The 26,367-nt window shown below is 42.2% G+C and overlaps 1 protein-coding gene and 1 long non-coding RNA gene across 2 annotated transcripts; one reads left to right on the top strand and one right to left on the bottom strand.

Annotated features, from left to right (window-relative positions):
* Window positions 1-1,016: 1,016 nt before the first annotated feature.
* LOC127476554 (pancreatic lipase-related protein 2-like) lies at window positions 1,017-19,744 on the bottom strand. The gene is made up of 12 exons (XM_051799568.1): window positions 18,913-19,744; window positions 17,958-18,006; window positions 16,396-16,550; window positions 14,497-14,622; window positions 13,399-13,533; window positions 12,356-12,464; window positions 11,049-11,168; window positions 10,837-10,959; window positions 7,175-7,290; window positions 4,345-4,474; window positions 2,864-2,975; window positions 1,017-1,185 (listed from the first exon to the last, which is right to left on the bottom strand). Exons 1-12 carry the CDS (start codon window positions 18,913-18,915, stop codon window positions 1,017-1,019), a joined length of 1,347 nt encoding a protein of 448 aa, XP_051655528.1. The 5' UTR covers window positions 18,916-19,744.
* A 3,910-nt stretch (window positions 19,745-23,654) lies between these two features.
* LOC127477233 (uncharacterized) lies at window positions 23,655-26,043 on the top strand. Its single transcript, XR_007906895.1, has 3 exons — window positions 23,655-23,780; window positions 24,282-24,353; window positions 25,599-26,043. It is a non-coding gene; the product is annotated as an uncharacterized LOC127477233 (long non-coding RNA).
* The last annotated feature ends 324 nt before the right edge of the window (window positions 26,044-26,367 follow it).

Here is a 26,367-nt window from a genome sequence, read left to right as displayed (position 1 = left end):
TCTGTTGCTGCTGACTGCAGTGTCCTCTTCCAGATGGTGAGTGTTGCCACAGTGGACAAGCATGGCATTCCTGGCTGAGCCTCAGCAGAGTGCCAGGGCTTGCCACATGCTCGGCTGCACAGTCCCACACCCACAGAACACAGACCTGCCAAGGGGGAAAGAGTTTAAGGAAATATTTTTCAGTACGTGGGCCATTTTCTTAGCAGCAGCCTAACAAAATCAGTAGAAATCCTCTTCCCTTCACGGCAGGTCAAAGCACGAGTTCCAGTAGACTGAGAACATAAAGTGTGTGTTATGAAAATATTTTTTTTTAAAGAATGACTAGTTAGTGACTAATTATTAAATTTTAGGATGTGTTTGCCTTTTTGCCCACACTCCATTAGCATTTTAATTTGGGACAGGAGCATGTTTCTGAAGGGAATTGCTCACTCCATTTCCCCCACTTACCACACTTGGGTTTACATGACAGAGTAGTGTGGATGCCTCAGCTGGATTAATTTTGGTTAAAACTAACCAAGAGGTGTGCTCTGTGCTACAAAAGTGTGTCTGATGTCCTGCAGATGCCAGTGGGTGCCAGGTCCATGGGCTGAGGCTGGAGTCAGCCGAGGGCACCCTGCCCAGGCAAGTAAGGGTGTTGTACTCTGCAGAGGTGTTTCTGATGTGCTGGATGTAGGCACATGAAACTGTAATTTAGGAGAAAAACTCCTACATTTCTTACCAGTGCAGGGCTACAGCCCCCCTCTGAATTTCAGATTTGATATCTCTGATTTTTGGAAAGGTCTCACTGCAGTGCTGAGCTGTGGAAATAACTGCAGTCCATGAAAGACCCAGGTACTGCCATGAAATTAGGCTCTTATTTACCCACTTGCTTTAAGGAACACAATACCATGCAAAGGTGTTTTGTGTATTTTTTTCCTTTGTATTTTTTTTCCCTTTTCTTTTTTTCTCTTGGCTGGTTGGTTGTTGTTCTCTTCCCACCTCTATCCCTTCTCACCCACAGATCATTAGATTGTGACTTACCTATTTCCATTTTCCCCAGATATTATTGTGACTTCTTCAGCTCCCATGCAGCCCCTGTCTACATGACCCAGATGCTTTTTCCAGAGAAACTCAACTTTTGAAATGTTCCCAGAAATTTCTGTATCAATATAGTTCAAGTATGTGTTGCCTGGTTTGAAAGTTCCCCTGCCAAAAGAAAAGCACAGAAGTGATGCTTGGTGTTCTATAAAAATGAGGGGGAAAAACCACCACAGTACAGGCAGAAAGGAAGATGAGCTGTGGGATGCTTGAGTTGAGCTTTGAATACCAGTGTTATAATTTTATTATTTTTTTTTAGAGAGTTACAAATCAGAGAAGTCAGGCAAAATTTTAGCTTAAGGCACGTTCTTAGAGTATATATTCCTTGGGGAACATACAGGACTCTTGATGCAAAACCAGATCACACAGATCTGAGGCTTCCAGCTCTAGCAGTAGCAGATCATGTCTCAGGTCCAGAAACAACAAATGCCTACTCTCTGCTAACTAGTCATTCAAGCCATGTAGCATATATATATATATTATGCACTTTTCACTCAATCCTTTTTGTAAGAATTAGAAAAGAATGTATCCTTGACATTGGCATTTTGGTTGATTTCTTCCTCCACATCAGTACTGCAATTATTTGGCTTCCCTGAAGCTATTGTGGCGGTGCTGAGTCTACCTCATCTCTCCCAAAATTATTTATCCTGAATAACTGGAGGAAGTTCTGAGGACTAAATGTCATTTTTTCCCCCCTTTGACATAAGTCTGTGGTGAAGATACCAGCTAGGCAGATTGGTGAAGGACACAAAGTCTCAATATTAATCTTACTTAAGAAAGCACAGGAAACAACATTCCTGCTTACATAAGGAGGTGATCGTGGATCCCAAGACAGGTTTAGTCTGTCAACCTGATATATAGTCTTGTTAGTACCCAAGGAGGAGATAGCTACTCAGAGGGATTTATATACGTATGCAAATTACACAGCTGCTTAAATTCCTGTGCCTTTCAGGATGAAAACACTACATTATTCAGCACATTCTTTGTCAGTTATTGCCATGGTTTATTCCGTAAGTTATTTTTGGGAAATAAGATCTATCTTCACATAAATCCAAGTCAAAATGTTCTGTCAGTGTTTCTGGTTGCTCTCAACCATGAAGAAAATTGAAAATCACAGTTTAAATTTGTGCCTTCTGTGGCATCACTGTTCACTGTAACAGAGCACACATTACATTAACCTAGAAATTACTTGTACGTGTATTGCTGCAGTTGTGTATTTATAACCAAAAGTACTCCTGGTACAGATCAGTAATGGTGCTGTTTTCAAACACAGAGGAGGTTGGTTTTACAATTTGAAGCTGTGTTTTTGCCCAGGGTCTTTTTATTGAGGTTTAAATTCACATTTACTAGAAAAATCCAGGGGGAGTAGACAGGAATCCGTATTTCAGCACGGTTCATAAGAAAGCTGCAATTTTCTTACTCAAATACTCCCCAGAGGAGCGGGTAATTAAATGACTGTACATCACGCAGCTCTTTGTCCTCTCAGAGAACGCTAAATCATGTTTGAGTCCAGCAGTAGTCACAGAGCTTTTTGCTCTTGCCCAATTTGCCATGCTAACCATCAACTCCAGAAAACAAAAGAAAATACAGAGCAAGAGAGACCCGCAGATAGATTTTTACCACAATCTGTAGCACAGGGAACTTCAACCACTTACCAGCTACTTTTATTACTAGTGTACATCACAGACCATAATAGAACAAGATGAAGCATGTAAAAATAGCTGTGTATATATTCAATATGACAACAAAGATAGAGCCATTTTTTCAACAGTCATATTAAACTCACTTGTCAATTGTATATTTTTTCCTGATCCCATTAGTTCCAGTCAAGGCGACATCTATATTCCCCTTTGTGACTTCTGTTGCACATACTTTGACGTGTATCTCTTTTCTCCAGCCTTTGAAAGCAAAATCAAATCAATCACGGTTGTAAGGAGATTTCTTTCTTAATGGCAAAATTTCTTGTGTGTTTCAATGTCTTTCGGGGAAAGGAAAGGATTGCACAAATGTGCTTATAAGCAAAAAAACGTGATTTTTTTTTTTTTAAGGAAAATGTTCTGTGCGATTCTGGTAGTTTTAATTTCTTGAAAGTGGTCTAAAATCACTGCTCCAGTCTTTGCCATCCTCCTGAATCTGCTGAGTATTTAATCTGTCATGGTCAATACTGTACTTTGCTCTTCCACTTGGCCTCACTGTTAATTTTGTGATTTCTTACATTTATGAGCGGTTGCACGGGTAGCATGTAAACTCTCAGCTGTGCGGTGAGGCCCACTGGACTGCTGTGGTAAAGATATATTAAACAAAACCTTCTGTTTTCCCAGGATGATTCTGATATAGACAGAGTGTTTAGGGGTTTTCTTGTATCTGTCACAGCCCAAAAGCTTTCAGATCATATCATCACTTGTGCCTGTCTAAGGCAGAAGAAGGGCCTTGGATGCAACAGCTTATATTGATTTCAAGCAACTAGGGTTGGGAAGTTTTTGTACTGGCTTTAATTCAGGCTATTCAAAGAAGAATCTCTTCCCCCAATTCATAAGGTTATATTTGTCTTTCAGGCTATAATTACTATAAACTCAACAGCTTGCAAATGTTGAAATCACTGTATTCATTCAGACTGGAGAAATAGCATGCTTCTCTATAACTTTTTTACTTTTTGCTCTTATGAAGGTGTAATATAAGATTTTGTTTATTCTTACTTTTGCTTTCATATTTTAGTGTCTAGTGAATAAAAACCTCAAAGGCTCTCTGTCATTCGTTGGCCTCGAAGTTGATCACCTGCGATGAATTACAATTTATTTATTAATTTTCTTTTTTCCCAGTTCTGTGTCTGCTTCTACATTAATCCCAATTAAACCTGTACTTCTTATTACTCCCTGCCATTTTGACCTGATGAGCTTTATGAAACTATTCTGAAATGCTCCAATTTTAATAAATTTTTGTCAATAAAAAAATTGTAACAGTTTCCTATTTGAAATTATGCACTTCCAGCATAACATTCCTCCCACCTTCAGCTGTACAGAATTTTTAAGCTATGATGTAATAACCAAGTTTAACTGAAAGGTGAGCATCATTGATATATTTCCACAATTATCTCAGCTTTCCCAAATAATGATGGTACTGCATGTTCCTAACACTCCTGAAATTCTAGATGTGTTAGTTAATGAGTGCCACTCATTAACTCCAGCAGCTCTCTGCAGATGTGTAAGGCCCTTTTTCACACATAATTAATTGCCACTTTAGAATACACCACCCAAAATGAGCACTTACGAGCATAAGGAGAGGAAGCCCCTGTGTTTAAATAAACTTTTTGCTGTTCTTTTTCAGTTTTATGTAAAAACTTCTCAGCATAATGACCCATCAGTGGGCATCCTTCCTTTGGACATGGGAAACAGTCTCCCTGGGGGGAAAATAACACTGTGCATTACCAGACATTTTCTGTTTTAATCTCACTTCTTAAAGCTTAAGAAATTAGCATATTTCAGCTTTTTCCCAGCCTTTTTTTCGAAAAGGTACTTGCTTCTCAATTGAGATCATATCTTCAGTATTTATCTGTGTGGTGGAAAAAGGAGTTGAAATGGTCAGTCAGGTTATTTTGTCTGGTTGGAAATCAGAGAGAAACAGGTTGAAAATCTGGCGTAATTCCTCGTGGTTCTGCAGAGACCATAAGTAAATACCTTAATGCATGTTGTGCCTTACTACCTGATCTGTAAAATACGGGTAATATATTCATCTTTTACAGGGTCCATTGAAAGGTTTTCTGCTAGTGATAGATAGGATGGGTAACCATATGTAGTGGTTTGGATCTTGCTTTCCCCCAGAGTCTAAGGAAAGTGGTAGACCCCAAGGGGTGGAAACCCCTGGAAGTTTTGAAGTTCTGCCCAATGGGCGCTCCTGCAAAAATGTCAACATCCCACAAGCTCACTGGAAGAGATGAGTTGTAGTTTGGTTGTTGTAGGAGAGGTGGCCATGTTGTAGAGCCACGAGGTAGGGGCTCTGAGCCCCTTGGGGCCTCTGGGCCCCCCAGCCCTGGCTGGGGGGGACTGCAAAGACTTGAAACAGTGCTAGACTGGACTAAGTGCCTGTAGTTATGCCGGGAGATGTTTTCTCCATGGGCGCAGAGCAGCAGCCGGCACTGACCAGAGAAACGGTGGCAGAGAGCCAGAGATAAGACCAAGAAGCAACAGAAACATGCAGCACCACAGAGAAGACTCCTGGAAAACAGAGCTGGGAGAAAGAGAGCCAGCAGCCTGAGAGACAGAGTTCTGGGGGTAAGACTGTACCAGCCCCCCAAAACTCCTTTGAGATCCCTCTGAGAAAAGAGGGAGATGGACTCCTATTAAGGAGAAGAGTTTTAGACATGCAGCACCAGAGAGAGAGAGGAGCTGAGAAGCCCAAAAGACGGACCGGGATAGCCAGATGGAATGCGGGGGGAGTTGACCTTGGCTCCCCCCTCACACTGCTGCCACGGTGGCAGCCTGAAGGCAGGGCACAGAGGCCCTGCAAGGAGCTGAGTCTCCTGGAGATACCAGACCATCACGAAGACCCCCCTGTGTCTTCGTGATATGACGTGGTGATACGACCTTGTCTGGGGTTACGAAGCCCACGGAAGACCCCTCGGTTGGAGGCGATGGGGCCGAGAGAGGTTGGATACCTCCCTCGTGGATGCTGGCAGAAAGCCAGCTATCAGCTGCTGCATGTGGAGAAGACAGACAGACTGCTGCCTCAGAAGATGCTGCTGCTTAAGGACTGGAAGGGATCTGTCCTTCTTTCCCTACTGGACTTTTATTTGGAGGGGAGAAGAGATCTGATCAGTGTAAATACATATGTCATGGTAGAGATAGTTTGTCATCGTGTGTATAATGTGAAAATGGAAAAACCCATCTCACATTAGGTTGAGATGTGGGAGGGGGAATAGAGCTAGGGAATTGAATTTTGGGGCTATCTCAAACCATGACACCATATTTCAAAGGAGATCTGGCTGGATATCTCACTCTTACAGTAAAAACATTTAAGTTTAGAAATACTGAACTTAGACTCTCACTTTGGAATTTGTTCTGTCTGCTCTACAGCCTTTATTCCCATGCAGAGCCTCGATGAAATTAATCTATTACATAGATCAGACAATCAGATCAGGAGCTTGACATCCATTAAAAAAAAAAGGAAGAAGAGAGAAAAAAGATGAGCATGAAAGTAGATTATTGTAGTTGGGAAAAACAGCATTTTTATATTTACATAGTTCAGTTTTGATATATGGGAGGTTCTGTTTGGAACTGATATTTGTGGATATTTGGCTATTTGTGCATTTGATGGCTAAAAAGCTAAATGATCATCATCACCACTTATCTATCATGAAATTAAAAAAACCCATTTCCCTTACATTACTAAATTGCACAGGGTTGAGGTTTTCAAGTCCTGAATTATATCAAACTTTCAAGTTACGTGGCAGCATTGATACAAACAGTAACAACATTTTTTGCCTTATTGTAGTAAATCCTGTGGGAGTAGATGGAAAAAAATCAGACGTGTCCTCCTCCTTGGCCAGTCCTCAGTTGCATTGCCAGAAGTGGTTCAATAAAGCCCAATTCCATTAGATATGAACCACCAGGACATCATGCTGCCCTGTTTCTGCACTGCCTGAGAGCTGTGTAAGCGATGCTGGGCTGGATAAATATCCCCCCTGCCCTACAGATTGGGGATGTTTATTTTTTAGACAGTGAAGCTTTTCTGAAATCTAGGGGCTGTCCTTTTCATGATGGGCTCCATCAGGTTTAGATGGACTTCCTTGAGCCAGAGGGGCCCTTGCTGCTGACCTACCCAAAAGGTGAGCCCAGCCACTTTTTCCCATTATCCTCTTACCTCTTCATCTCTCCCTTTGTAATGGTTTTAGATGTTTATATTTTATGTCCTTTTTTATTATAGATTTTTTTTTTAAAGTTTGCTGCTTTTAAATTTGCCTGGTTTTGAGTGTGGTCTGGATGAAGGTAGTCAGTGGTTCTGCACAGTCCCATGATTCTGAATGTAGAAGTTGTCCCAGAAATTATTAAGAGAAGAAAGGCAGGACTATAATTCCTCAGATAAATATAAACCCAATACTTACCAATACAAAATCTCGGTATGTTTCACACTGATACCCAACAAATCCACTTGGAGTGATAATACTCTCAGCATAATACCGGAGACTTCTTTTATGCCCACATCCAATAGCTCTATATGCTGAGGAGAAAAACCCAAACAACAGGTGAAAAACAATTGAAGCTATTCACTGACATAAAGTCCATGCCAAAGCAACATTTGTTGGTCTCTTTTTCTCAAAAGCATTTGCACAAAGAGTGAAATCTCAGGAGGAAGAAAAAAAGGGATAATTAAAAGACCTTCAAAGGGTGAATTATTTGGTTTTGGAGTAAAAAAGTGTATTTATGCCTACATATATATTTTTTTGATGGGAAAGAAGTAGGTTCTACCAGAGGTGGACATGCACCAAGGTGGACCTCGTGCAGCCTCCCATCCTGTATGGGGACTCAGCTGCTTTTACTTTAGCATGAGAAACAAGGAGGATTTAGGAGAATTTCCTTTTGATATTTCAAAGACTGAAAGAATTCATAGCTTAGGTTTTGTAAGGCAAACAGTAGTTACTATGAAGTAGTTTTCATATGCTTAGTTATCACAATGTGGTATTTTGTAAAACCACAGTTTCCACTAATTTCTAGAATTAAAGGTAATTGTAGTAATTATTTTAAATTTAGTGGTTTTCAGTGTTTTTAACCTCTAGAAAATCTGTAGTCATTTAATAGAGATTCTGTTAAATTCTCTGAAAAGCCAAATGTATGGCAGTGTGTTCTCAATTTTGTCAGAACTATTTAAAACAAGTACATTTTCCCATCGGAGTGAAATTTATAAGCAGCCAGTAAGAAAAGGAGAAAATGCTGTTTGGGTTGTGTTTACAGATCCCTTGTAAAAAGTGTTGCATTCATTGACGCTGAAGTCTCTCCTTCATCAAAATACAATATACTGAAGTTAGGTTGGTTGTATAAAAATATGCACTGTTCTGCTTCAGCGTATGGTGGGGGCTCACCTAGTCACAGGAGAAGTCTTGGAGGCACTGAAGTAATTGCAAGCTGGCACAGTTTACAGTGAAATCAGAACTACCCCTACTATCAATATTTGTGCATCTTAAAGATATACCAGTTGGTGTTGACCAATTGACACATTGTTCTTTGCATAAGGAAAGAAAAAAACCACACCAAACCCCTTCTGAAAAGTACTTGTATGTTTTTCTTGATAATAATCTGCACTGTCAAGGCTTCCTGAATATCTTTTCTTTATAGCTCCTTCTTTAATTCGGAAGGGTTTGTACTTTAAAACCCTCAGCTCTTACAGTTGGCTTAATTTGTGTTAGCGCCAACTTCACTTAACAGCTATACTCTCCCTACTGCATTAAAAACTTGTCGTGGTTTGAACCTTGTTTTCCTCCAGAGGCTAAGAGAAGTGGTAGACCCCAAAGGGTGGAAACCCCTGGAAGTTTTGAAATTCTGCCCAATGGGCGCTCCTGCAAAAATGTCAACATCCCACAATCTCACTGGAAGAGATGAGTTGTAGTTTGGTTGTTGTAGAGAGGTGGCCATGTTGTAGAGCCACGAGGTAGGGGCTCTGAGCCCCTTGGGGCCTCTGGGGCCTCCCAGCCCTGGCTGGGGGGACTGCAAAGACTTGGAACAGTGCTAGACTGGACTAAGTGCCTGTAGTATGCCGGGAGATGTTTTCTCCATGGGCGCAGAGTAGCAGCCGGCACTGACCAGAGAAACGGTGGCAGAGAGCCAGGACAGATAAGAACCTGAACCGGAGGAGCAGCAGAAACAACATGCAACACCGCAGAGAAGACTCTTGGAAAGGGAGAGAGAGAGAGAGAGAGAGCCAGCAGCTGAGAGACAGAGTTCTGGGGGTAAGACTGATAATAGACCCCCCCCAAAACTCCTTTGAGATCCCTCTGAAAAAAGAGGGAGATGGACTCCTATTAAGGAGAAGAGTTTTAGACATGCAGCACCGGAGAGAGAGAGGAGCTGAGAAGCTCAAAAGACGTCCCAGAGCTGGACCGGGACGGCCAGATGGAATGCGGGGGGAGTTGACCTTGGCTTCCCCCCTCACACTGCTGCCAAGGTGGCAGCCTGAGAGACAGGGCACAGAGGCCCTGCAAGGAGCTGAGTCTCCTGGAGATACCAGACCATCACAAAGACCCCCCTGTGTCTTCGTGATATGACGTGGTGATACGACCTTGTCTGGGGTTACGAAGCCCACGGAAGACCCCTCGGTTGGAGGCGATGGGGCCGAGAGAGGCTTGAATACCTCCCTCGTGAGTGCTGGCAGAAAGCCAGCTATCAGCTGCTGCATGTGGAGAAGACAGACAGACTGCTGCCTTAGAAGATGCTGCTGCTTAAGGACTGGAAGGGATCTGTCCTTCTTTCCCTCCTAGACTTTTATTTGGAGGGGAGAAGAGATCTGATCAGTGTAAATACATATGTCATGGTAGAGATAGTTTGTGATCGTGTGTATAATGTGATGTGGTATTTATTTGTACAGTCATTGTAACATATTCCCTTTCCCCCACTTTGAGTCTGGTGTGTTTTGTCTGGAAAAACCCATCTCACATTAGGTTGAGATGTGGGAGGGGGAATGGAGCTAGGGAATTGGATTTTGGGGCTATCTCAAACTATGACAAAACTGTAGAAAAAAAATTACTAAATATTATTTCTAAAGCACTTCATACATAAAAGCACTACATAAATGTAAATATTACCAAACAGAACAGAGATGCACAATGCAAGGTTTAACCAAGAGGCACGAGTTAAGGCTGTCTCTATTTTTATGATCTGCATGAACAACAAATTCCATCTGCTCATGTTCAGTAGAGCTGTTTCTCCTTCATGACAAGACATTGCAAACAGTCTGTGTGAAATGTCTCTTGAAAATATTTATTTGTGCTGAAAATTCAGACATTTTTATGCAGTCCAATTGGAAAGTGTTTTGGTTCCAAATGACTGTGCCCAGCCAGCTTTCAGTTCTCTTTGTTACTCAGTTCTCGACCAGTTCTGAGACAGAGTATTTTTGAAAGCATTATTTAACTAATGATAGGGATTTCAAAACATTCAGCTGTGAATAACAGATGTTCTCATTTCTGTAGGTTAGGATCAGAAGACAGGATTTTGTGGATCTATTGTACTGGATCCCAGGGTAATTCTGATTAACTGCCCAGCTTTCTTTGAAGAACATGAATTACTAATGGAACAGTCATTTTATTATCTTTTATATTTCTAACCTTGAGCTGTTTCCTTTGAAGATACTAAAGCTTAATGGCATGGTGAGTCCCAGTAATAGTGGGAGTGATGTCTTTCAAGGGAGAAGGGAAGCTCAGATTTTAAAATACTAATTTTTGGATTAGCCTTAAATGAAATTTTACCAGTCCTTCATGTGTGGAATTCCCACTGAGATCAATCTGTCAGCACAGTGGCAGGCTCTTATAAAGCTTGTGATGAACAATTTTTCATGCTTTAACTGAAGTTTCCATCTGGAATTTGCATTGGTTAGTATAAAAGAAAATTTGACGGTATTTCAGAGGCAGCTTTAAATGTTCCATTTTTGAGTATTGTCTCCCTCCCCCAAATCCGAGCTACATAAATAACATATACATTCAAAAGGCTTTACCTTATCCTAGTCTTTATTTCTAACTGTAGCTTACAATGAGGTATTACTTCTTTAAAATACATTTACCTCTCATAAGGTCATTGACATTCCGAGTTGCAGGAGGTACATGAAACTGGTGGCATCCTGGCATCTTCTTCCCACCATTTGGGTAAAAATCCAGGTGGCCACAAGTCTGAAGAATCCCTGGAGCTGAAACGCACAATGAGTCCAGGCCAATCACTCTCAGGTACACTGTGGCCAACCCATGTGCCCATGTCAGCCTTTGGGTGAAAACTTACCAAAGTCAAAGAAAAGATGACCAGCATGAGTATGAATTATATCAACAAATTTTGCATCTGAAGGATCCAGCCTAACCATTGTGGGAGTATATTGGAAAAGAGGCCCAGCTGGATCCAAACCTAAACGAATGGAGATACATCTGATTGAGTAAATACTACTATATGTATATCATCACATACAGGGTGTGTATACTATATGTCATTACATTTCTGCCTTTACTCCACATGTAAAAACCCATTTTGTGGTTCACAGCCAGCAAAACAGTAAGGTTTTAATAGAAAGGGGATTGGAGACATTGCAGCACTGTAAAATGCTGATGGCTGCTTGGCTTACTTTTAAGGGAAAATGTTATAAGAAGAGGTTTGTTGGGTTTTGGTTTGGGGTTTTTTTGGATGTTAGCAAAAACATGAAATCTTGATATGTTACTCTGAGCATGTAGATTTGTTTAAGAAAATTTTTTTGGCCACAAATCCAAAAGGTCTTAGTTGAAAATGGTACCCCTTCAGTGTCAGTGAGGTTCCCTCGGAGATAAAGAAAATACATCTCTGATCCCAGTTTCCCTGAACTGCTTATGTGAACTGCTTATTGTGTACATGGCTCAGACAAACCAATGTCTGTGCAGAGAAAAGAACTGACTGGAGGAGAAGGAAAGCAGAAAATGGTGAGTCTTTAAAAAAAGCGATGTGTGAGTGTGTCGGGATACTGTGTCTCTTTGTGTGTGGCTGTGTGACTAACAGCTTTCTTCATTATCAGGGTGATGTCCAAGGCTATTTACCATCTTATCCTGCTGGGGTTTAATACCATCTTATCTAGGGGGTTTAATTTTTCATTTCAGATTTTCAAACTTCTGAACTGCTGAAAAGTCATGTTAGAGTGGGTTTTTAAAACCAAGTATGACAACGAGTTGCTAGTGTTTTACAGGTCTGTTATTCCACATATAATACAGCATTCTCTTCCTATTCTTTATATCATTACAAATCGTAACCAAGTGCTCCCTGGGGCCTATTGAAAGTCTTTTTTCCCTGTGACCTGTGAAAAGTGACCTCTACTTAGCTCCAGTCAGGGCAGTTATGCCTTTTTGGTCTGTTGCGGTTGAGCCTTCCTCAGAGCTTTAAATGTTGATATGTGAAATGCTGGTGTTCCACAGGAATGGCTTATCCTATGACCTGTGTGACGTCCTGTTGGCTGGTCACTGTTGTTTATGACAAATCAGCGCACTGCAGTCTGTATTGTGTGTTATAAATGAGCAGCAATTCTTCAGTTTCATGAAAATATAAAGTTCCATCATCAAGAATCACTTCAGTACCTGTAATTCTTCCAATGCCAGGTTTCCTTCTCCCTGCCTCCCCAGCAACGTGTGCTCCAAGACTGTGGCCGATGAAATGGATATTGGCAGGAGAGTAGCCATAGTCCTTCTGTGAAGATGTATGGAAACTTAAAAAGCAGTGTGGGAATACAAGTCTGTTAAACTGCAGCATGGCCCCATGCAGTGCCAGGACATGGATAGAGCAGTGGGTGATGGAGGCAGGTGTATTATGTGGAAAGTTATAGTTATGGGCAATGGGATCTCTACTTAAAGAGAAGCAATTCCCCACTCACCCCACCTCTCTCATACCACACCTCTGTAAGGAACTGGCCCTTATGATAGAAATGAAGGATGATGGAATTTCTGCACATAAGTCCCTACATTTGCACTGATTGCTTTTCCAAAAGATGAATGACTCCATTGCCTCACCCCTGAAAATGTCTGTCTGTTCAGGATAGGAGTCTGTGGTAAAGGAGCTCTGCCTTTGTCAGGACATACCATCTGTGTGAATCTAGTGTCCATCCTGTCATGGATATGCTCCACCACGCAGGTCCTTAAGGATGGGGAGGACCATGCCTGGAATGCTGCTGGTGTGCCAGGCTCAGCTGAGCTTCAACAGGGGAAGCCTGATGTTGGAAGCTGCAGGAGAGTCAGTTCTCTCTGCTGCAATTCAGTTCCTGCAGGAGGCAGTATGTGTGACCCGTAGAGGGATATTTAATCATATTGGTCCTCAATTACCACTCTTGACCTACCGGTTTTGTTAGACAGTCTCCAATCTGATCTCTTATCCAGTAAAAAGTTCATCCAGTACAAACTTTCAGCAACTATGGCCTGTAAGCCTCCAGGGACATGCTTATCTGTGGTCTGGTGCTAAAGCAGGTATTTCCATTTGTGCGAGATTAGAGCCTTTTAATGACACTTTCAGCTATGTTACCAACTACCTCTGTGTTTCCTGGCTCTATTGACACAAACCTAAAGGTGCCACTCTGAACATGAGCTTTACCATACAGACTATAGTTTTCACATTCCATAGATACTTCTACCTCGAGAAAGTTCACCAGATACTCCAGCTCAGCCCCCACAATGCGGACGTTGTTAACCGCGTCAGTGTACAAACCACTGGAGCCGCCTCTCCAGTCGGTCAAAATGCAATTCACATCTTCAGTGTGAAACATGAACTGGTGGGAAACAAGAGAAGGGGAGACAAGAAGAAAAACGGTATTAATTGCAATTGTAGCAGGTCCTTAAGGATATATATAACATAAACAAGTATATTTTGTTTAACTATAGAAAAAACCAAGTTTTGTTTATGCAACTGATGAAGACACCTTTAGTATATTAATTCCTACTGATGCTGAAAATCAACACAAGGAGGCAGAGTGGAGCCAGTGATCTGAGCACTGTATAAGGACACAGAATCTTTCTTCAGTTCTGTTTTCCATTCCAGATGCCTTGGTTGGATTTAGGGTACCAACTTCTCTTAATGACAGTACCCCAGTTACCAAAAGAGGATAGTATGACTTCTTTTTTATTGCCCAAGATCTGTTCCTCAAATTTGTTATGTTTGGATCATCTAAAAGGATTCTCAAATTCGTGTGCACCTGCTTGAACTGTTCGGCCTCAAAGTTCATAAGTTCTAACCAAAATCTTTCATTTATACACTTCTGCCAGTGGAACTTTCTGATTTTTTTTTTTATTCTGAAACAAGTTCATTTTTAAAATGTGCCCGAGTAAAAGAAAACCAATCTGCTGAACAAAGCAGGTTTTATTAGATCAAATGTCTCAATCAAACTGAAACCTTAATTTTGACCTTTTTCCTGAGGTGAGAAAAATCACTCTTTTCTTTCCACCCTTATTATTAGCAAGGAATTGAAAAATCAGTTAATTACAGCTTTCCCTGTGGAGGTGAATGCAGCAAAAGGGCGTTCAGCAGAAGGCTGAAGTGCACTATACTCATAGCTAGGAACAAGGGGGTGGTCATGTGGAACTGGGTATCATTCTAAGTTTCATTCCCCTTCTCTGAATTAACAAGAGAACAGAGGTGTAAATTTTACATGGGAGTTTTAAGCCACTTTTTAAGATGTGGATATTTGGACTTTCAAATACAAGTAAAATGACTGTCAGACGAAAGTCATACGTACCCTGCACATACTTGTTATCCAGGGGAGATCTGCTCCGGCAAGGTGGCCGTGTATAATGAAGCGAGTTTTCCTGTGTGTTCGGAAATTCGAAGCTTTGATAGTTGAAGGATTTGTAGCTGAAATTTTCTGTGTCAAAGAAACCAAACAAGCAACAAACAACACAAAAAGGATGTGACTGCTCCATCTCAGTGTACATTTTGATAAAACCCCAATGGTTAAGGCATAATTGTGGACTCTGAAGAGATGAGTCTTGTTCCTCACTGACTTTCTAGGGGGAATCAGCTAATCACTTCAACAAATTATTCACTTCCTCTAGTTAATTGAACTAATAATATGGGCATCCCTACACAATGCTTTGAGATATGCTGGTACAACACTGCCATTAAGTACAAGATTTTATCAAACATAGAAATGCAAAGACAGCATCTTCTGACAGGTATTATGTGGTTGACTTTGAAACTATACCTATTTTTCTTTCTTTTTCCTTTGAAGATAAGACCTTCATTGTTAAGCTCATTTATATTTTATGAGAAAGCCCACCAGGTTTACAAAGTCAAAGACTATAGGTATTTTGGGGTTTATTGAGGAGAAATCATAAACACCTTTACTGTTTATGACTGCCATTTTTATAAAAAACCACTATTAAGCCTTTTTCATGTAATGTAAGCCAACAACACCACCAAATTGCCCTCCCTCCCTTCATATGTATTTGCTTTATTTTTTCTTGCTCTTCACACTCTGTGGTGGTCATTTCTTACCTTTCACCAGATTAGTCTATAGCTCCAAAAACCTGCATCATGTTAAACCCGGCCCAGCCCAGACATCTCCAACACCTCAAGCATCCTGCTGTGAGCTTTTTCCAGTACTTGCTGATTCCAGAGGAAAGGGCTGACACACTGCTTGTGGCTTTCAGTACATTCCCATTTGATGTGTCCTAAACAGTCCTACAGACTCCTTTACACTACTTCCATCTGTCACTGTGTCACAGTCCACAAGTTTTCAAATGTTGTTGATAACTTCACCTTTTTCCATTTTTTCCATAGAGCTCCAGAGTCTGCTGTCTCTATATTTTCCCGCCTGATGTGTCTTCAAGAGGGATAACCTGGTTCAGTTCTTCAAGCTTTCTCCACGCTATGTCTTATCAAGTCTTTTTCTTTATCCTTTTAGCATCTATTTTCCCTCAGTCCCAGTAAAAAAAAAAAAAAGTTTTAACGTTTGTTTGTTTTCTTTGTCCATACCCATTTCATTCTGGTTTTGGTTATTTCCTTCTCTTTCCACATATGATTTCACTTTCTCCAGTTTGTCTTTAGCCTCCTGTTTTCCTTTCTAAGCCTTCCTTTAATTTTTCACCCTATTTTCCTGACCTTTTCTGGTGAATATACATATTTTCTCTTCTGGTCTTTGCTCTTAACTATCTACTCTTAGGGCTCAGTGTTGGCAACCACATAAGCAGAGCCTCTGAGACTAATTGTATGCCCTTCAGAGGACCCAGTAATCACGCCTATGAACAACATTCCTGAGTCGTGTATATGGGCCTGAAACACGTTTTTAATCTGTGGAAATGCAGGAGCCAAAATTGAGTTTTTCTTTTCTACTGCCTTCCCTACCTCTAGCTTTAGAATGCTAAACCTGAAACTGTATTTGGGCCATTTTCTTACTGTAGAGAAGCCTATAAAATATATCCAGAATTTCTCAGATGACTCTCATCAGAGAGCTGAAATGAGGAAAAAGAAAAAGATGGAAGAAAATTATTATTATTATGTGTCTAATAAAATTGAGCCTTCTCCTGGGAGACTTATGAGCAAAAATACAGAATAAAAGAAAGAAAAGGAGAAAAGAAACTATCCCTATAATTTTTTGCATGTACTGTCAGTGTTTAAAAACAAAGCAGTTTCTTACTTGATATTTCATCATGTTGTCTCTAGTGTAAAGAAGGAAGTTTGTGTTCACATCTTCTGGAGAGCTGGGCAAGCCTGCCAGTTGTCTTCCTGGGATCCCAGCCCAAGGGGGGCTATCTGTAAAGCATCCAAGCCTCTTGTAGCAAACTTCCCCTCCTGGTGTACACAAAATAAAATGTTAGTGTTCTGTGAACGTAACAGGTTCTGTTCAAGAAGCTGCCTGGAGAGTGTTTATACCAGTGAAGCAGAAAATGGGTGATTCAGATCAAGGTGGCACTTGTGTGCATTTTTCGTTAAGGGACTTGTTTGTGCTCTGTAGCAAGGATTTGAACTTCAAGAGTGATTCCTGCTCCAAACATAGCCTAGAGCTCAGCTTGATGAACTCAGGAGAACGTAGGATGTGTATGGTCAAACATATTGTTACCAGCCCTCAGAAAAAGACAATAAAATCTTGATCCACAGAATAAACCAGCTTTTGCTGCCAGCACAGAGTAGTCCTTGAAATCAGTCATAATGCTCTAGGGATTATCTAAATTGTTATTGCTTGTGCAACAATTCAGGAAGATGTAAAAGACGCCCAAAACATTAAAACAGATACCTCTGGTTGCTCCACAACGTACATTAAACAGCTCCCTTTTTTTTTTTAATCACCATAAGATTTTAGTAGAAGCAATAAAGTGGAATTTGAGTGGAAGCTGAAAGCAAAGCACAGCCTCAGGAAGTGAGGTCTGTGCCTTAAAGACCAGTTTCCCAATTTCTGTTGCAGTTTTAATACAGTAACGATGGAAATATGACATGTGGGTGTTGCAATTAATTGTCATCCTTACACATTGTTGCAGCACAACAGTTGTGAAATCCCAAATAATTTTTATTGCTATTAAAAAGACACTGGAAACAATGAGAAACTGTTGTTACCTAGGACAGGCTCATAGTCCACCAGACCGTGACTTAATCTGTAGGAAATGCAGGGGTAGAACAATATAAACTGGAAATGCAACTAAAGAAAAAAAGGATTTAATTGTGGAGCTGCGGATAGGAGTCCACAAGTGACTCAGGCATTTTCACAGGTGTCTTTTCTCTGATATTCGCAAACTTTTGGACTTTTGAGTCTTTTTGTTTCTTTTTGTTCCGTGTGTCTGTCCCTGTTGAAACTATTCCTTCCTATTGGTAAAGAGGTGTTTTGGACAAAGACTATTTTCTTGTTCTCTGCAGAGTGCTGTGAAGAGTAAGTGCCTGGCTCTAATTACCAGGGTGGTAGCTACCATGAATGCTGGTGTGGGTTGAGGGTGGGTAGGGGAAAATGTTCTGGAAGAATTTCATTATCAATTTAAATATAAAAATACCTTCCAAATTCCCATTTTGTTAGAAAGCTGCAGAAACCTTTACAGACTTAAAAAGAAATGGCTTAAATGTGCAAAAGACATGACATAACTCAGTGGTCCTAGCGATGGAGTATATGAAATCCATCCCAAAGAACATCCTTTTTCTACAATATAGATATTCTAGTGTAAGCTGCACATAACAACTTTTACTATTTATATATTTATCAACCATGTGTCTCACCTCTGGCTGCATTGAGAAGAAAAAGAGTAGTGATCCACACTGCAAACATCTAAAGTGAATAAGAGCACAATTCAAACATAACTGAAATTAGAATCTGGAATTCACCTAAGGGTTTCCTTAAAAAAAAAAACAAAACAAAACCAAGCAAACAAAACCAAGTCACAGTGGCCATAGGGGTACTTCAGTCATTCACTGAGTTGGATCCAAAAGAAGCAACACTTCTTTAAAGATAGGAAGGTTTCAAGAAAATAACTTTGGAATTATTTCTGTTTGTCATGGAGATTTTGCATATGCAGGGTATCCTGTAAACATCCTTAAAGATAGTCTTCCTGACCTGGACAAACAGGAAATGTTTTTTTTCTCTAGAGCTGCAATTTATGGGCAAGTAAATTAAGTTCTTAGAGCATTTGCAACAACATATTTTTACAGAGCAAAGTTTGTCCTAGGATTTAATAGAAAAGTTACTCATAGAACTGCCATTCAATGATTGTATTTAAAAAAGAACAACCTTAATTAATTTGTATTTTTAAATTATAGGGATAGTGTTGGAAACTCATTTTTATCATTGCTATCAGCCATGTATGCTTATCAGCCATCATATGCCTGATTACCTAATCACAGCTGATAGGTAAGCACCAGAGTAAATGGAACCCACCATTTACTTCAAGAAGATATAGAGAAAGTCTTTTAAGTGTAGTCTCGCTACTACCACTAGTAACTTATCTTCAAAGAAGATAATTCTTATAAACTCTAATGCTGTGCCCAGATCATCCAACGAGCCTTGCACAGGCAGAACCCTGAATCTCTTTCCTGATCAGTACTCCCAGTCCCTTGAAGTCCACAACACAATGTTAGGAGCAAAGAGTTCATCCCTGTGAAACCTATTGCAGGTTCAAGCAAGTCCTGCTTCCATCTCCTCCCCGTGCAGCCACTCACCAAATACCCCACACCTTACCATGATAAACCTTATTTCAGTTCCTTAGGTGTTCTTGGCTCCAATGTGTCCTGTTTTACTGTGACACAGCTCAGACCAAGTACTTAGGGTCCACCTCTCACTGCTCGTGGCAAGCCTTGCAGAAGCATTTTGAGGAGTCTGGAATGAAGGAGGACAGTACTGCACCTGCCCTTCAAGGGCACATGGTGGAAGGATCCTTACCCCAGCACTGCTCCACAATGCAGGTTCCCAGCTCTGTCTGTGACTGTTGGCTGGTGCCAAAAGAGATCTCCTTCTGTCAGGCGTGCTTCATCTGAGATAACACGGACCAGGTCAGACCAGTTGCGCTGCAACTCGACCTATTTAAAGCCAGGTTTCAAACAGGGTGTTATTGTCCTCCATTGTAATTATTTTTCAAGGTAAAAAGTGCTGGGAAGTGTGATGAACAAACACACAGCCTTTAAGGATCAGCGGGGCTGCTTATCTGGGTGTGATGCTGAGCTGGGTTCAAGCTGTTACCTGAGAAAACGCAGAAAGAAAAGAGAAGTATGAAAAATGATAAAAGAATTAAATTGCTCATTCTGTCACCTCTTAGTTCCTCATCTTGTAGATCTCTCATCTGTAATTTTGCTACTGGATGAATTACCTGACTTTTCTTTTAAACAAGGGAGAATAGTTCCTTGGGCAGATTGTCACCACACTCAATCACTGTGAATCTTCATAATTAAATTATATTAATTGCAGTAATTTTATTTTTTAGCATTTTGATAATGATGTCATTTCACTCAACATTTCACACTTTCCTAGGAAACTTTGTTCCTGTAAGTTATGTGGGTCTTTCCAACTTAAATGTTCTATGATTCTGTGTAGACACAAATGAGAAACTTGCAAATCTACATCCCGCCGTGCCCTGGAGATGCTATCGGGGCTGCGCCGCCGCCTTCCCCCCCCGGAAGCGACCCACGCCGGCAGATCCGACGGAGATCGGCCCCGGGGTAAGCTGGGCGCGTCGGAGGGGGGGGCGCGGCCGCTCTTCTGCCTCTCCGGCGGCCATCGGGGACTGCAGGCCGGGGAAGCGACAGGCAAGTTGCTCGCCTCTGCGGAGAAACTTGCACCTGCGTGCCGCCGCAGGGGAGGGTTCGGATGTGCCCTGGCATTGCACACGCACCACAGCCCCCCGCGGGGAGGGTCTGCGCTGCCTCGGGGACCCTGTCTGTGCTGCCGGGAGAGACAAATCCTTTGGGAAGCTGGGCTGGAAACAGCAACTCTGTGAACTGCTCAGCTTTTCCTAGGGAAGGGCAGGTTTTAGGGAAGAAAGGCCCGTACGCGCGAAAGGCGCCGCGGGTCTCGCCAAGGGGGGGGGGGGGGGGGGGGGCGCGCGGCTGCAGTGCCGCTCCCGGCCGTGTCCGCCAGGCGGCGACTGTGAGGCAGGGCCCGGCGCTCGGCGGCGCTCTTGCAAGCGACGCCCCTGGCAAAGCGGCGCTGCTTGGGCACTGCCGGCCTTCCCCCGGAGTGCCCGGGCTGGCCCAGCACCTGGCCGAACCTCTTAGGGAAGAGGCAAGGAACAACTGCGCTTCTTCTGCCCTTTCTTTAGCCCGGGACTGGAACACAGACAAAATCAAGGGGCTCTTGGACCTGTGCAGGCTCCGAGCAGTTTTCAGCCTTCCTTAGCAGAGCATTCTCACCCTCCGAAAAGCTGAAAGGCTTTAACAGCTGGAGACGCGCCTGCAGCTGTGCAGATTAATGTAGTTTCTTTTAGGAAATGAAGGGGAAGTTTTCCTGTTGGGAGCCTAAATACCGAGTCTACTCTGCTTTTTCAATCAGGTGACGAAGCTTATGGAAGAAAAGACCAAAGGCCTCGAGGTGAGTACATTCTACCGAGTTCTGCTTTTCTGGCATCGGTTTGGGAAAATCACGTGAAATTCTAAAAAGCTTCTCTCCGTGTTTTCTAGTTGTTTTTTCAGCCTTGCTCTAAGTTTCATGTAGAAAAGGGCATAGAATTATTAGAACAGAGAAACACAACTTTCTCAGGAGAGATGGAAGAAAAGTCTGCTGATTCCAGTTCTGCTTTTCTTGTCTTCTATTAGACTGTCATTTTCTCTCCCCTGCTGTTCAAATAGGCAGCAGTTAATTGCTCTGCTGAAGAGTTTGCTGTCCTAAGTGTTTGTCAAATTGATGCCTTCAACTCAAGATAGCACCTGCTCCTTAGTTACAAAAAGTTCCTCACAGGAGATTTTCAGGCGTGCCCATAAATCTCCTCGCTGTTTGTTTGGGAGAACAGGCTTTTCTCGTCTGTAACAGAACAGTCGTGTCATCTGCTCTGGAATGCTGGTGGCAATCTAGTCAGAAGAGGACCCCGTGCTTCACTAATTTTCCCTTTTTGTTGTTGGGGGTGACTTCTTCCCAGGCATGTTATTCTTGACCCCCCGGGGCAAACGGAGGTGTCAGCGTCAGGAGCCATCCTAACTGAGGCCCTGGGAGGTCAGTGCTTTTTGTGGGACTGGACGGTGAAGCTGTCTGTGGGAATGACCTGGCTATGGCTCAGTGTAGTCCTAATTAAGGTGTCTTTTACTCCGTGTTCCCAGGCTGCCTCTTTCCCTTCGGTCGCCGTGGGACGCCTCTGGCAGGACTAACCCTGTGGCTTTTATGTCCAACGTGCTGTGCTGTGTGTGCCTGCAGGTAAGAAAAGCTGGGAGTGCAGTCCCTCTGCTTTGGTTGCTGTGTCTCTTTGGGAGTGATTTTGGTAGCGGCGCCTGCGCAGAGCGAGGCGTTGGCCGGGCCGGCACTTGAAGCGCTCGGGGCCGCCGGGCAGGGCAGTGCCCGGCTGGTGGGTGCCCCGCAGAGAGAAGGGCCCGGCCCTGGGAAGGCAGGAGCCTGGGCTCGAGCTGCTCTGGACCGCTGTGGGGATGGGTTTGAAGTTTTGGGATCGCTTGTTTCTGTCCCTACCTTCCCACTGAAAACAATAACTTAAGAAGTCCTCGTCTGGACTGGTCCAGAGAAATTGTGGAGTCTCCATCCCCGGAGATGCTTAAAACACTTTTGCTCAGGCAAAGTCGTGAGCAACCTATTCTACCTCATCCCTCTTTTTGAGCAGCAGAGATTGGACTAGATGATCTCCAGAGGTATTGTCCAACCCCCACCATTCTGCCCTTCTGTAAAGGGGCTTTGCACTGCCCTTTTGAACTGTAATCTGTTGATGACCTGTGTTGAGGTCACACTGCAGCTTGTCACACTGAATGGCAGCCTGAATAATTTAATATTGAACTGTGATTAATCACAAGATGAAAGCTCAGATAGGCTGGTAAGAGGCAGTGTTCTTTGCTGCAGCATTTCCCACCTGAGGTAATTTTCCTTGTTCCGAAAGTGTCAAGTACAGTTGGGCAATGTACTACATAGGAAGAAGGGAAAGAATCTCAAAAACAAATAAATGAACAAAAAACCCCTTTATATTTGCTTGTGCAAGAAGAAGATTGTTCTTCCACTCAACCAGGTTTTGAGAGGACAAATTGTTTCTCTGACAACACTATACATTGGAGGCTGTTAATGATCCCATAGTCTGTGCTAAAAGTTTTAGCTGATGGTTTGTTATCAGCTTTTACTAAAGAAAAAGCAAGCCTTCTCAGCTGTGTGGATATTACAGGAACAAAATGATTCCATTCATGTAGATAATGATAACAGAGCCAAAACAAAAATATTGTAACTGTCCTGTGTGGAACAATATACAGAATTTCAAAAGGGATTGTAGTGGTCCCATATACAGAACTAACATACTTCCTGTTCCTTATTTGCTGATCAGGTCATATTTATCTGCCTGTCAGGACTGTTGGAGCACTGGATGGAGAGCAGGTCCTATGAAGAGGATTACGGAGTAAAAGGCAGCTTGTACTGAAGTGCAGGGAAAGTATAAATATTTATATATATTGGCACAGTGCCTAGCCTTAATGCTTAAAATCTTTTGGAGAGCTGTCTGCATATTTACTGTATTAATGATCAAATGCAAGGCTGTGTTGGGAAAGGTCTTCCATTTGGAAGTCAGTAGTTGAGACTGTCTTGCCTATGAAAAAGAGGGAGAATTTTCGTTAGAGGATGTAGGATTCTGGCTGGTAATAGTCTTAATTCAAGGTATTTTTAGAGAATTGATTTAATACAAGCAGAACAAATGGCCAGAAGTGTAATGAGAGACAAGTTGAAATTAGAAAGTAGATGTGCATTTTGAATGTATTGTCATAGCAACTGATTAAATTCTCCCTCTCTTGCTGTTCTGGGGACCTTTTAAATGTGCTTTGGCTAAATAAAAAGTATTAGACTATTTCAGAGCCAAAAGGTCAGTTCTTGTTGTCTCTTTTGCACTTTAATTCTAGTACACTGATACTTGCTAACCACTTATAACCCTAGATGCAGAATGAGAACTTGGGTTATTAACAATAAACAAGTAAACAGCAGAAAGATTTGACCTTTCTTTTGAATTGCCCTACAGTGTTAAAAAATACCAAACAAACCTCCTTCCCCAAAGAAACACCCCCCAAAATACCCCAACAACTCACCAAACAGAAAATCACCGACAACCAAAAAGCAGAAGTAACAAACATGAGCAGCAAGTGGAGGAAGAGTTTGAAAGCGGGCTGGACAGAAGCAGAAGTGTTACTGCCCACTCTTAGGCCACTGTGCTGATTAAATGGCTGTTGTTAGGTTTAGATTAGTAGTTATTTGTTGTTGTTGGGTTTTTCGGTGGTGTTGATTTTTTTGTTGTCTTGTGGGGGATTGTTTGTTTGTTTGTTTTTATTTTGTTTTTTTTTCTGTATTAAGAATCTGGCTCAGTTACTCTCTAGTTCTGGTGTGTTTTCTTTTCCAGGTGGTTGGTGTTTCTGCAGTGCTTGGCACAGGACTGGGTGAGTTTTTTACCCAGCTTTCTAAAGCTGTAGATGAATAGGAGAGGTAAGGGGATAACTTCTGGTCCGCGACCCAGTGACCACTTCCTGAAGGTCCTGATTCATGAGTCTGCTCCTTTGATTTGGAGGAGTGCACAGTTGCCATAGCCAAGGTAGCTTAGGGTGTCCAGTATCAGCATAAAAAGCAGCAGTAAAAAGGAACTATTCAGAGATGAATTTTTGTGCTGTTCCGTGAAAAAGTAAAAGCTATCTGTGCCAGCAAATCTGTGAAGTAATTTTTTTCTTGTAATTCCATACCAAGTTTTGAATTGTTGCTGTTTTAATGAAGTATGTTCATTGATTTTGCATCCATTGGTTTCAGAATCCAAATCTGGGGAAAAAAGTACTGTTAGTCTTTCTGAAATGTCTCTCAAACATGAAAGCCTAGAGAAAACTTTTTTTTTTGAGTAAAACTAAGCCTCCAGGATGATCCTTCTGCAATACAAATCATGTGTTTTTCAGACTGAATGCACTCCCTTTATTCACCTTTTCAGAGAGTATCGTCCAGAATACGAGCGCCTGAGAAAAACACTGGTAAGTGTTTTTAGCTGTTTTACACCTGAACAGTGTGTCTTGGGTCACTTTTATGCACACAATTGCCTTTATGTTGAGAGGGTCTAACATTTCATTTACTAGTTGTACTCACTGTGGGAAAACTCCTGTCCTGAAGGAGTCCACCATTTGCCTTTTTTTTTGTAAAACAGATGTTGCTCACTGGTTTAGTGCTAATATTTGAGCTAATTGTGTGAAAATGATTGGGAAATAAGATTGTGTCTTCCATTCAGATGGATAGAGAGTTCTTAAAAATAAATTTCCAAAGGGGTTTGTTGAGACTATCCCTGTATCTTCCTGCACCAGTGAAGAGCACTAGTTTGACTTAGTAAGAAAGACTGAATTGCAGTGCCAAAATCAGTAGCTCTGCTCACCTTGAGTTCTGGCTGTCCAAAGGACAGTTCTCTGCAGGCACAGCTACACAGAGTTTGGCTTCCCGGTGCTGCTTAAAATCCCACCTAGATGTCCTAGAAAATGTCCTAGAATCCCACCTGACTGGAGGTTGCTTTCCATGCTTAGTCAGAAGTTCTGTGTAACCTGAGTTGAAATGCAAGACCTGCATAGTGACTTCTGCTCTCTGACTGGGGGACAGGCTGCTGGGTTTGGGTGAGGTTTCTCTTCTCCTGATGTTTTAAATGTTCTCAGAATCCACATGGAAATCTTTGTCTACGGGAGAAAGCTCAAAATAAGCAAAAGAGAGAGCAGCTGGAACACTTGTGGAAGGACATGGGCAGTGTGTGTGTGCAGGGCAGCACACTGGCAGGTACCTCCCCAGGAGGATAAAGGTTACTGCAGAAGTTTTCTGAAGAGTTTGCCTTGTGAAGTAGTACAGTGCTTCTTTATCCTCACAGCAGAAGTGTGAAAGCAGCTCCATGTTAGAGGAGTGGGGCTTTAGTTCCTGTGGGATTGGTCACACTCAGCTCTTCTGTGTCAGTCACAGGTTTGGAAGAAACCCCACTGTGTAGCTAAAGCAGTGGACCTACTAGAAATAATGAAATACTTTAGAAAAGGCGAAACAGTCAGATCAGAATGTGAGAAAGCTCTGCTGTTGGCTGCACTGTTCCTTAGATGAGGCGAGTAGGTGCTGATGGAGTCTGTCCTGTGTCTGGGATCCACAAGCAGCTTTCTGTCCCCTTAGAGCAGGTGTTCATTGCTGGGTTTCTGTGCAGACAGAAACCTTACCTTTAGCAAGCTGGTTTGTGTACAGCCGTTTCTGTTCCCTTCAAGGACCTGATGCTTCTGCAATGGGTCCCTCTGAGCTAATACTAACACGAGGAACTCTCGATGAAGAGCAAGAAGAGAGGGAGAGTGACGCTGATGGCATTGACCATGAAGGTAAGGGAATGAGGTCTAAAAGCTGCCTCTCAAGAAATCCCCTCTGTATTTCATGACCTGGATGGACTGTAAGGAGAGCCTAGAAAACAAGCAAACATTCAGTCACCTGACGTGTCAGAATCTGTAGCAGAAGCTCAGCTGCAATGGTCAGTGCAGGGATATCACTCTGTAACCTTTGTGAAAGTTCAATTGTAAATTTTCTATTCAAGTAATTAATAGGTGTATAACACACATAAACCAGAGAACTCGTTAGGCTTGGGGCATGCAGTGACCTCTGAACCTGATTGATGCACAGATGTGTCCATCATCTTTTTGGCCTTACAGTTTCTGCCCCTGGCTCTCTAACCTTTTCCTGTGACTGTGGTCTTGGAGCAATGTTCTAAGTTGTTACAGTGTGATTTTTCTCTTCTATAGCTCACAGACTTAATCTTCATTCTTCCCCTGTTCCACTGATGGGTAGGATCACTTATTTCCTTTGCCCTGTAATGTAGTTGAAGATGGAATAGACTTTCTATGTTGCTTTGGCTATCCCGATTCTAGCTTTTTTTCAGAAGCACAATTAGAACAAGTACTGAAATAGCGCTGAACTTCAGCAGCAGCAGGGACTGCGCAGGAGAAGGAGGGTGGGCAGCGGACCTGGGGCGGGCAGGGGGATGGGGGT

Source organism: Manacus candei, unplaced genomic scaffold (assembly GCF_025592945.1).
Source record: "Manacus candei isolate 608988 ecotype Guabito, Panama unplaced genomic scaffold, ASM2559294v1 h1tg000050l, whole genome shotgun sequence".
NCBI classification, from domain to species: domain Eukaryota; kingdom Metazoa; phylum Chordata; class Aves; order Passeriformes; family Pipridae; genus Manacus; species Manacus candei.
The sequence above is the reverse complement of the archived record's forward strand: the minus strand, read 5'-3'. Positions and strand labels throughout refer to the sequence as shown.